Here is a 12026-nt window from a genome sequence, read left to right as displayed (position 1 = left end):
ATAAGACTTGCAAATCATAAACTAAAAAAAAAAAGTTAGAAAATATTCTGATAAAACAAAGGGGCAGTGGAATGAATTAGACATTTTTCCAAAGACATATGAAAGGATGTTCATCAACACTAATCAACAGGGAAATGCAATTTGCAACCAGAATGAGAGACCATTCTCATTATCATTTTACACCTGTGAAAATGGCCATTATCAGAAAGATAAGAAACAAGTGTTGATGAGAATGTGCAGCAAAGTTATGCTGTTGGTGGGAATGTAAACTGGTGCAGCCATTATAAAAACAGTATGTATTTCCTCAAAATAATGAATAAATTAAAAATGCTATAAGATACAGCATTCCACTTCTGGCCATTTTCCCTGCTGAGGCAACCCCCTTAAAAAGGTGTGTTCAAGAGGATCACTGCTCCAGCAGGCGGGGCATTGTTCAGTAAGGAATATAAAGCAGCCATGTTCTATTGCTTCTTTTATAAGATCAGAGCAGTTAAATCATTTGGCATGCTTGTCAAACCAACCTGTACACATTATAAAATGATATCCTAAAGATGTCAGCACAAAACCCAAAAACACAAAACAGTTTGGGAACAAGTAAGAAAAAACTGAATTTTACTATAATACTTTTAATAATTTGACTTGTGCCTACTTAAATTTTGATGTCCCATTGGTCAAGCAGCCTGAATTTCTTCATTTAACATTCCAAATTTCCCAGCAGTTTATGCTATGTTCTTAATCCCATGTTTTTGTGCGATGCCCTAATGGCTGCTGTTTTGCTTTCTTGTATTTCCTTGTTGGAATGCCCTGCTGAATTCAATCAGCCTTACTGTTTCTGGCTGTTTATTAAGCACAGTTGCTGAGGCCTGTTAGGACCTCAGGAAGGTGCTTTTATTTTCGATGAGGTTGGCCACAAACCCAAATGGTGTGGCACGCTAGACCTCACTGTGAAAACTTGGAGTTTCTCGCACCAAATTTCCACACCATGAAAAGCCTGGAGCCTCTCACACCCCCAAATTTTCACACTATGAAAGGCTTGGCGTCTCTTACATCCCGATTTTCCATACTATGACAAACATGAAGTCTCACACCAAATTTCCACACCATGAAAAGCCTGGAGTCTCTTACACTCCAAATTTCTGCACCATGAGAACTTGGAGCGTCTCTCACCCCCAAATTTTCACACTATGAAATGCCTGGAGTCTCTTACATCCTAGTGTTCCACACAATGACAAACATTGAGTCCCTCACGCCAAAAATTTCCACACTATGAAAAGCCTGGAGCCTCTCACACTCCTATTTTCCACTTATGAAGATTAAGACAAACGCCAGGAACTCACAATGCAAATAAACCATGTCAAACTGAGAAGCTTACCAGAGACACCAGAGAGCACTCAAAGCAGCACCAGCCAACAGGGTTCCAGGGTACCTCCACATGCATCTAGGACAGTCCTGGAATCTTCAGCATCTACATGTCTTTGAGTCCTAGCTCATGGGCAAAACTTTAAGATTGCAAAACTAAAACAACGTAGTAACGAGTTTGAGTTCACCAGAGGGAAAACAGTTCACGTTTGGAGACAGTGTCTCAGAGCAGAGATGTGCTCTTCTCCAGGAATTCTGGGAACTGGCACAAGGACAGCGTTCGGTGGCTAAGGGGGCGGGAAGCAGGGAGCTTCTTTATAGGGCTGGCCATGCTATTTTTCTAAGGTAAGGCAAACTAGGTACAGCTGAGGTAGAGCACTGGGATTGGCATTTGTTGTTTCCTGGACAGGTGTTGCCCATAGTGAAGGCTGATCTGTATTTGCAGTTTCATGACACATATTGGCCTCTATTTTGTGGGTCCCAAGTATGAATTAGCTCTTATCAGGACTTACTGGTGTAGATAGGCCTTTGTTGTAGTCTCGAATTGCCCAGATATGAAATGTTTCATCTCTTCTTCACTTTGTAAAACTGAAGTTTTATCACCCTATTTTATGTGCTAAACGAGAACTAACCTAAGTGTGGTCCTCATTTCTTATTGTACATTAGAATTATCTCTAGAGTTTCAAACATTTTATTGTATTTTGAAGTTTTATAGACTCTTTGGAATATAGTGAGACCCAGCTTCTCTTCAAGAGATTCTGATTTAACTGGTTGGTGGGGTATTCACAGTCGTTCCCTCAGATTCACAGTATTTTCTTTCTAAAGCTCCTGAGGTGATTCTAATGTGAATGTGCTTCACTGGCATAGAAGTGGGAGAGGGCAGTGGAATCTAAAAACATTTGAAATCCATGATTATTAAAATGTAAAACAAGGATAATTAAATGAGTAATGTTTGTGAATGTGCTTGTGGTTAAGAATTAATAGAAAATGCACTTCCCTCTGGCACAGGATTGTTTCTGGTCTTTGTTTATACCTTCAGAACTCTTTTATAATTGTTCACAAAGCCACAGTGATGAGGACCTCTATGATTGCACAGGTTATGCCCTGCCCAAAGATTCCGGGGGAATTGTGAATGGAATCCAGTCCTTGGGCTCTCACCACCATACTAGAACTAGACCAAACACCAGTTGGAGTCTGTCCTTTTCAGGGAACTACCCTCTGACATTTCTGAGAATCGTGTTTCCACTATCAGAATTATAAGACCCTGACACAGTTCATATGACTATTCTCAGAATGAAAAGGGCAGACAGACTGATGAGGATGCACAAAACTCGTGAACAGCCCAGTCTGGGGAACTGGGACAGTCTCCTATTCCTTAGAAAGTTCTAAATCAATTAGGGAGTCTGAGTACTCACTTCACACACCTGTCCTCTGGGAGGTTCCTGAGCTGCTAAGTCTTGCTACCTGCCTCCCAGTTGCTCACCCTTGTCTGCTATGGCGCAGGAGCCCAGGACCTGTTCAGAAAAAGACAAGGCCAGTGGATCTGGTGCATGTGGGGGTGGGGAAAGTGGGATCAGAGGAGGAGAGGGAGGAGCAACAGAGAGTGTGGTGGTGGTTTGCTGGTGATGTAGTGGTGGGAGTGCTGCAGGTACTACATCTGAGGGAGAAACCATTTACCCTGAATCAAAACGCTGCCCACTTTCTTCCTCTTCCTAATACAGAGTGGGCCTTATAGGAGGCTTAATATCTTTTGTTGAATTTAAGGGAAGAGATTTCCCTCTCACCCCTTTCTGTCATTAATATTTACTTTGGAAACCTCGAATTTTATCAGTTTCTTGGAATGTTTCTTTTTAGAGACTACATAAGCATTTGGTCAGCTTTGTAACCTACGATATCTTTCTCAAGGAACTGCAAGTCATGTGTTTGGAATATAAACATGAGGCGATAGGACCATTACCCACTAATTTATTTTTTATCACAAAATGTATCAATCTGCAAATCCTTTACATAGCTATATAATTTTGGGGGTCCAGCTCACTCCCTCTCCACCACAGCTCCCGTGCCAATACTCTCTATCACAATGCCTCCTGCTTCCCTTCTCCTCCTCCCCTCTGGTAACCAAATTTTTCACATTCTAAGTGTTTTTTGGGTTTTTTTTCTTTTTAAAGATTTATTTATTCGTACAGAACTGGGGTACAGACCAGAGATGTGGAGGGTGAGAGGATTCACCAGAGACAGAGTGGGGAACAGAACAGGCAGATCGACGAAGTACACTGCTGAGGGGAGCAGCGGGCGGTCAGGAGAGGTCTGCCACGCCATGTGGTCTCCTCCCGGGAAGACGGGAATCGAACTCAGGCGGAAGTGGCTTTAGCTTCTTAGTGCAGCGCTTTAACCCGCTGCGCCACCAGGGAGGGCCCAGTGTTTTGGGTTTTTTAAAAGATTTATTTACACACACAAGAACTGGAATGTAGGTCAGAGATGTGGAGGTGAGAGGATTCCCCAGAGACAGTAGGGAGCAGAACAGGCAGAGCTACTGAAATACACTGCTGAGGGGGAAGCAGCGGGTGACAATGGAGAAGTCTGCAGGCCAGGGGTTGAACTCTGGTTGCAGTAGCTAGGGGTAGTTTGAGTGCTAAGACTTAACCCCTTGTGCTGCCAAAAGAGACCCTCTAATTGGTATTTTTGTTGTGTCTTGCCAATTTGTTTTCTTTAGTTTTTTCTGTTCTGTAAATGAGTGAAACCATTAGAACAACTTTCTGACTTATTTCATCACCTCAAGATCCCTCCATTTTGTCCCCAAAGGCAGTTTCATCTTTTTAAATAGCTAAATAGTATTTCATTGGGTGTACATTCCACAATTTCTTTCTCTAGTTATGTCAGTGGCATTTACCTTGGTTCCATGTTTTGCTATGGTAAATAATGTTGCTATGAACATAGGAGTGCATAATCTTTTTGCTTTAGTGTTGTCATATTCATTGGTTAAACACATATTAGTGAAATGTATTGATGGGTCATCTGGTATTTCATTTAGTTTTTGAGGAATCTCCATAATGTTTTCCATAGAAGCTGTGCAAAATCATTTTCCAAACAGTAGATCAGTGTTCTAGTCTTTTTGAAACAGGCCATTCTCATGAGGGGGAGTTGATATCTCATTGTGGTTTTGCTTTGCATTTCCCTAGTAAGTGATGTTAAAAATTTTGTTTTCTTGTGCCTGTAGACCATCTGAATATCTTCTTTGGATAAGTATCTATTTAGGTCTTTTGCCTATTTTTTGATTGGGATTTTTGTCATTGTTGAGTTTTATGAGTTCTTTATATATTTTGGAAATTGACCCCTTGTATGATATACAAATATAGCCTCCTAGTTCATAGGTGGTCTTTTTTGTTTTTGTGGCAGCTATTTTCATGGTACAAAAGGTCTTTAGTTGACTATAGTATTATTAGTTTATTTTCGCTTTTTCCCCTCTTTGCCATTGGAGTTAACTCCCCAGATACATCTATGATGGTAGATGTCAAGGAGCATATGACTTGTTTTCATTTATGTATTTTATGGTTTCAGGTTTTGTTTTATAATCTTTAACTGATTTTGATTTGATTTTGTGTGTGTGTGTAGTTAAGTAATTAATGCCTGTTTTTTGTTTTCTTTGCATGATGCTGCCCAAGTGTCCCACCATTTGTTGAAGCGGCTTTCTTTTCTCCAATATAAGGTCACGATTTCTTTATCAAAGACAAACTACCATTATTTGTGTAGAATTATTTTGGGACTTTCTATTCTATTCCAGTGGCCTGTGTTTCCATTTCTGTGAAGCTGGAGTTATGAAACTTTCACATGACAATTTACTTCCCATGGTTCTTTTCTATAAAATTTACTGGATGATGAAAAAAAATTTACTGGATGCTGAACTCCACCAAGGTGAGATGGTAAACCAAGAAGGGAGAAAAACATGAAATTCAGGAAATATAGGATCTGGGAAAGTAGAAAAGGTAATTTCCCAGCTGTGGGAATGTTTCTAAGAAAATGAAGTTGATAGTACAGTTTATATGACTGTCTATAATTGGAGAGTTTTAATTTTATGGAAGAGTTTAGTAACACATGAATGATCATAACACACAAAAGAAAGCAAACAAAAGGCAATCATTAACTACTGAAAATGTAATAGCAATACAATGAAGTGAACTGATTATAGTGCTGGTAACTGTTGTTTTTTAATTTGCATACTTATTTTTTGACCAATAAAAGCAAACTTTTTTATAATTCACTCTTTCATTTTTTCTTATATGATTTCCTTTATTATGGCTTTTCAATTTAAAAGAATTATCAAAATAAGTTTTTTTCCTTAAAAAGGTCATATGATCCTAAATAGCTTATAATAAAAAACAGCAGTTCCTTACCTTTGGCCTTCAGTGTCTCAGTAACTGTATCAGCCAGGCTCTGATCTGAGAAGTACTAGGAATGATAGAGAATAAAGGTTCTATGACAGAGATTCTACCTTTTACAATTGTAGGACAGTGGTTAACATTTCTGGGGTCTAAAACCAATCAGACAGGCAATTTGGTAGGAAACATTGACTCAGAGTAAAAGAGAATAAGGGGCAGACTTGAACCTATACCATTATTTCAGTCTTACCAAGCCTCCAGTTTGAATGATTTAAGTGCCCTGCAGAACATGGTGTTCTTCATCACAGAGTCCAGGTTCTGGGTCCAGGAGTTAATAAGCCAAAAAAGAGATCATGCTTGAGATCTTTCCTGGAACCACTATACAATCACTAAATTTATTTCTCTGTATGTATTATCTCCCTTGCAAGGGTTTAAAAATTACTCTTTGTAACTCTTGGATTGATGATCACATCTGTAATTTTTTTGGTTTTAATTAAATTGGTTTCTGCTTTATCTTTGATAGCTAGATTCAAAGTCTAGTTCATCTAGAGCAATAGTGGGGAAAATAAAAAGAAAAAAACCCGAAGTTTAGATCATCTATTTTGCTTCTTGCTTCTTTAATAAAGAAGAATACTTTTACTAATAACAAATTAAAAAACTACTATATGTAATATGTTCTCTATATATATGGACTAAAAACTGGTAGTCCCACATCACCAGTTGAGCAGTATGCAAACAAGTGTGTGTTTGCATGTATATATGCTCGCTGCAGAAAACCTCCAAAAAATACTGAAAAGGAAGAAAAACAGGAAAATGCACTATAACTTATTTAAACATTCCACTCGTTGGCTTTAGGTTTACCCTTTTTCCTTTAGGAAGCTGACATTTTGGCTTATATTTTTTGGGTGTAAGAGGAACAAATTGCTACAAAACATGTGGTTTATGCATCTGGTACACAATCCTGCACCCTTCCCAGCCTGGCAAAATTAAATCTCTAATCCATGAGAGAATTTCATTCTGAGTATGTGATAGAATTATGTAGATATGTGTATATAAATATATATGCAATTTTTACTCCATTGTTATTCTTAAATTTCACATACTTATGGCTAAATTAGATTCATAACTCAAACTTCTGGATGCAAAAACAACACTACTAAAAAAGTTCTTCACAGTCAAGAACATGAAGTTTTGGGATAAAATTTTCAGTACTCGTTTGTGTTAATAGAACTATTTAGAATCTATCCTGTTAAATAACCTTAAATCTAATACTAATCTAGAATATAACAATTTGAAATTCTACTTGACAGTTCATACGAGTGTAACACTAGTAGGAACTAGTATTAAGCAAAATATCAATAGGTAACTTGGCTAATATCATCCAACCTGGACATGCTGTCACCTCCCCTAAGCAAGGACCTAGCTTAGTTGTTGTAAGTTACTCCAAAGATTTGTAAATAAAACACACCATCTCTGTCCTCCATGGGACAGGGGTTGGGCAGTAGAAATAAACACTTAAATACAACAACAGATTAAGAAAAATTGATTTTAGGGGGCCACATTAATCGGGAAAGATCTCATGGGTAGGATTTAAAGGCCAGTCAGGGGTCACTCCAGTCACTGGAGGGAACAACATGAACAAGATCGCTGAGCCAGGAGAATGAGGTTGTCAGGAGAACCCTATCAGTCAAAGTGAAAAAGAGACAAGGCTGGGAATATATACTAAAACTATACAGAGCAGACTTTTGGTAACAAGAGAAAAGGTATATAGGTGTATTCTGTAAGCAATGGAAACCACTGGTGTTTGCTAAGGAGGAAAGTGAAAATTTCATCTTTGTTATAAAAGATGTTACACAAATATCTGTCATTTTATAAATAAATGGTCAATATATACACTCGTTTAAAATTTTTCTTCATCTAAAACAAAACTTGCAAGCTGGCCATAGCTCTGAGGTATCTATAGCAAGGGAGGGGAGGAGGAGGAGTCAAAATTGGGGAGGAAAGTACACAAGAACTATCGTGTTAGATCATGACACCATGGTGGTAGAATATAACTACAGGGTCCAGCCAGAGGGTAGAAATCAAATACTATCCAAAATTAAGAAAATAAACAAATGAAAGATCAGATCTAAACTTTTTCCTCTTCATTTCAATAAACAATTTATATAAAACTTTCATTTGTTATTTTTTAGATTTTTTTCCCCCAAAATTAGCTATACATGATTAATTTATCACAACAAATTAAAGTACTACAATATTGGTATTTCCTATTTATATTTTTTTCCCTATATATATCCTGTTTGTTGAAATGAAATAAATTAAATGGAAATATGCTATAGAAAATACATTTTAATCCAAAAGTTTGAATATTAGTTTTTAGTTTTTTTAAAAAAAGATTTATTTATTTATGCATATAGAACTGAGGTACAGGCCAGAGGTGCAGGGGCAGTGAGAAGCTTCACTAGAGACAGAGTGGGGAGCAGAACAAAGTACACTGCTGGGGGTCGGAGAAGTGGGGGGGCAACAGGTGAGCCAGGAGAGGTCTGCTGTGCCATATGTGGATCACCTCCCAGGGCCAGGGATCCATGAACTCACTGAAGCAGCTACAGCCAGCTTGCAGTGCTGTATCCTAGCCCACTGCACCACCAAGGAGGGCCAGTTCTTAGTTATTTACAACGGTATTTACAATCAATTTCACTATATTCATTTTGAATAAAGAGATGACTATATACAGTTATCTACAATTGCTTTTTTTTTTCAACATACTATAACTGTGTAGAAAAGTTGCTATACAATTATTACAATTAAACTAGGTTCTGACAAATTTTCCTGGGGCTGAAATGTTAAGTCAGGGTAGAAGAGGAGACAAATATGTGCAATCCTTACTTCTTCCGATTTTCATATTGTTAAAACAGCCAAAAGTCTATTGGCATTTTTCTAGATGAAAAAATAAAGCTTGTTTAGCTTTGTGATACTGTTCATAGCTACATTTTATTTGATTAAGACTTTGGTAAGAAATCCAAACAATTAAAACTTTAATGTATAAAAATACAATTCATTCATGAGTTTCTAGAAATAAGTTATACAGAAAAATAGGCACTACCTGTTCCTAATGGTCTCCTTGGAAATCACAGTCTTTGCCTGGGAAGATATATACATAGAATGTTTAACTTCAAAGTACAGTTAATTCTTTTTTTACCCCTTTTAATTTTCTAAATGACTAGTAATAAGCAAATGGTTTAAAATACTAATGATAATTGGGTAGTAGAGATAAAACTTTTATGTCATTTTTCCATTTAAGAATTTCATTGATAAAAAGATGGCATATTTTATAGCAGTAAGAAAACAAAGCAACTGGAAATCTAGCTTTACTTTTCATACTATAGATGGTTGGCAACTGTTTCCTTAATAGTTATTGCAGGAGTAGGTCCAACATGAGTCCATATATAGCCCTTCTCTGGTCTTGTGGGAACTGTGGGAAATGGTGATGAACGTGACTTGAAATATTCAGAAGGTGCATGACAAACAAATTCCAAGTATTCCATCTTCCTTGGAAGATCTTCCTCTGGTCCTGAAAAGCAACCAGTGGAAAGGTTCAGCACATTTTTAAACACATATTTCATTTCTTTAAAATGGCATCATTCTTAGATACTAGGAAAACCATTCTGGTGGTAATTCAACATTAGTCCTTGAAACATGTATATTCTGAAGTTACTTTCCAACTTTTTCAACTGCTTTTTCAACTTTTCCAAACACTTTAACTACTTAACTAATAAGCATTCTTCCCCCAAATATCAAGTCAAGATAGAAAGAATTCTAAAAAGTTAGTCTTATATTGTGTTTATCACGTGCCTACAACGATCTAAGTATGGTCCATATATCAACACTTTAAATCCTCATGCCAACCCTCTGAATTAGGCATAGTGCTTCCATTTTATATATTAGAAAAACGAAGTAAGACAAGCTAAGGAACCTAATGTACTTGCCCAAGATCATACAGTTAGTGGCTGGGCTATGAGCGCAGACAGTCTTAATTCCAGAGTTTGTTTTCTGATCCTCTCTGCTATGCTGTCTCCTCTAGAGGACTGGGAACAGAGGCACAGAGATGAGTGCCTCTCTGAGAATCCTGTCTGACAGATTAGGTAAATGACAGTTCATTCTTCAATGTACTTACAAGCAGAAGATCAAAACTGGTCATGTATCACATTTGCCATGTTGGTGACAATAATAGCGGTACATTATTTGTCCCTGAGTTCTGCTGAAGAAATTTTTACATGTTTTCTTTTAATTATATAATTATGCCAATATTTTAATAATTCAAAAGTACTTAGTAAGAAAATAACAAGCATGGCTCCCAACAGGAATGTTACACTGGGCTCTGGCACTTAGCTCCACAGGTCAGAAATGTGGTGCCTCAAGCCCACACACCCTAGAATGGGTCTTCCCACTCACTCATGCCCGTTCCACAAATGCTTTCACTGAACCAGTGTCCACGAAATGATGGTATAAGTGTCTTCTTTTTTTTCAGAGTGCAAAAGTATCACATGTAAATTGCAGAAAGTTCTAAAGGTTCACAGCAGATTAAAAACTTTGGAAACATTCAAAATTGTATTTATCACTAACTTCTTCTGAGCCAACATCAAGAGATTTTGTCCCATTCCTTTTGGCATTCTTGAAATTAATGATAGTACAGTGGCTGCTACTTCAATTAACAACAATAGCAAGTTATAAAAAGCAAACATGTGAGACATAAATGGGCACATATTGAGAATTTGTAAGATTGAAAAAAAACTGCCGTATTCCTTTTTGGAAATTATTATTGAACAGATTCTTGTAAGTAACCAAACTATCCTAGCTCCCAAGGGGTAAATTTTAATAAAGTTAAATCCTAGGTTACTTGGAAAATCTTACTGACAGAACTGTTTAGCAGGTTCACATTTCCCAAACTCAAAATAACCAATCATATCCAACCCTGTTATAATGTCCTTCGTATTGCCTACAAAGCTCTCTAATTTTTTGTATTTGATGATATTTAAGCTTCTTTATTATGGACTGATTTATATCCCTCTCAAGTTTGTATGTTAAAGCTCTAACTCCCAATGTGATGGTATGGCCATACCTCCTCATAGAGAGTTAAATGAGATTGTGATCCAATGTGATTTGTTTTTTTTTTTTAACAAACAAACAAAAAAAGACATTTTTGGCAGATATGAAGGACAAGAAAGCTTTCTGTGCAAAGAGGGGACTCCAGTGGGTTGCCCTGATTATATTCTTATAAGAACAGATGCCAGGAGTGTACAAGCCTGGAAGAGAGCATTTACCATAAGCCACCTAAAAACTCCTTGAATTTAGACTCCAGCCTCCAGAATTGTGAGAAAATAAATTCCCGTTGTATAAATCCTATAGTATTTTATGCAGCCTGAACAGACTAATACATCCTATATATAATAATAGGAAATAACAGTGTTCAAGAACCTGCAGTAATTGTCAAACTCACCTATGATATAGGATGCAGGATCAAATTGGTCCCTGGGGCTAGAAAGGGTGGGGATGAGCCACGTTAGTGCTGCACTCTTCTCACAATACTGGTCTTGGATAAATCCCCTGATCTGGGCATAGTAGGGTTTTCCATCTTGTTCATCAATCACAGAAACAACATCGCCAATTTGGTAATATACTCCCTGGGAAAAGAAGATAATTCCATGTGTAAAGTGAATAGAACATTTAATATTAAAATGAATATGAACTGAAAATTCCTCACATAGAGCAGTCATTTTCAAAGTGGTTAATAAAAGGTTTTTGAGATTGTCTGAAGTATCAGTGTTTACATGATTGACGCCAAATCTAGAACTGTTTCACTTCTGAATGACAATATTACACACATACATGACAACTACAGAAAACCTTTGTTTATAATGATATTTTGATTTTATATAACAAAGGTTAATATCCGTACTTTTTTTGTTTTTTGGCCAATGCCACTGTGCTATAGAAAGGTTAAGTGATTGGCTGATAGCCACGTAAGGCAGAGACTGAAGCCGAAACAACTGTACCAATTTAGGTATCTACCTCTGTACTGTCCTAAAAAGCAGTGCTTACCTGGTGAGAATATATTCTATATACCTTCTTCCCTAATCATTCACTGAAGAAAACACACCATATTTTCAACCAAGAAAAAAGACAGAAACTCTTTTGATTACAATCAAAGGATAGCTGTACCTTCCCTCAGTCTCACTGGGCTTGTCTCGTCCCCTTCAATGCATTTTAACATTCTCCCATTAAAAAAAAAAA

The 12026-nt window shown here is 37.2% G+C and overlaps 1 protein-coding gene across 1 annotated transcript in view; it reads right to left on the bottom strand.

The window, feature by feature from the left end:
* Positions 1-8748: 8748 nt before the first annotated feature.
* The window catches only part of GATAD1 (GATA zinc finger domain containing 1), a 19101-nt gene continuing 15823 nt past the window's right edge, over positions 8749-12026 (bottom strand). Inside the window, exons 7-8 of the mRNA XM_004677108.2 lie at positions 11233-11416; positions 8749-9306 (exon numbers count right to left, since the gene is read on the bottom strand). Coding sequence (XP_004677165.1) covers positions 9116-9306; positions 11233-11416 — 375 coding nt within the window. The 3' untranslated portion in view covers positions 8749-9115. The remainder of the gene's footprint in view (positions 9307-11232; positions 11417-12026) is intronic.

The sequence above is a fragment of the Condylura cristata genome, unplaced genomic scaffold (genome assembly GCF_000260355.1).
Source record: "Condylura cristata isolate star-nosed mole 26May11 unplaced genomic scaffold, ConCri1.0 scaffold00005, whole genome shotgun sequence".
Taxonomy (NCBI): Eukaryota; Metazoa; Chordata; class Mammalia; order Eulipotyphla; family Talpidae; genus Condylura; species Condylura cristata.
This window is presented reverse-complemented; position numbering and strand designations above follow the sequence as displayed.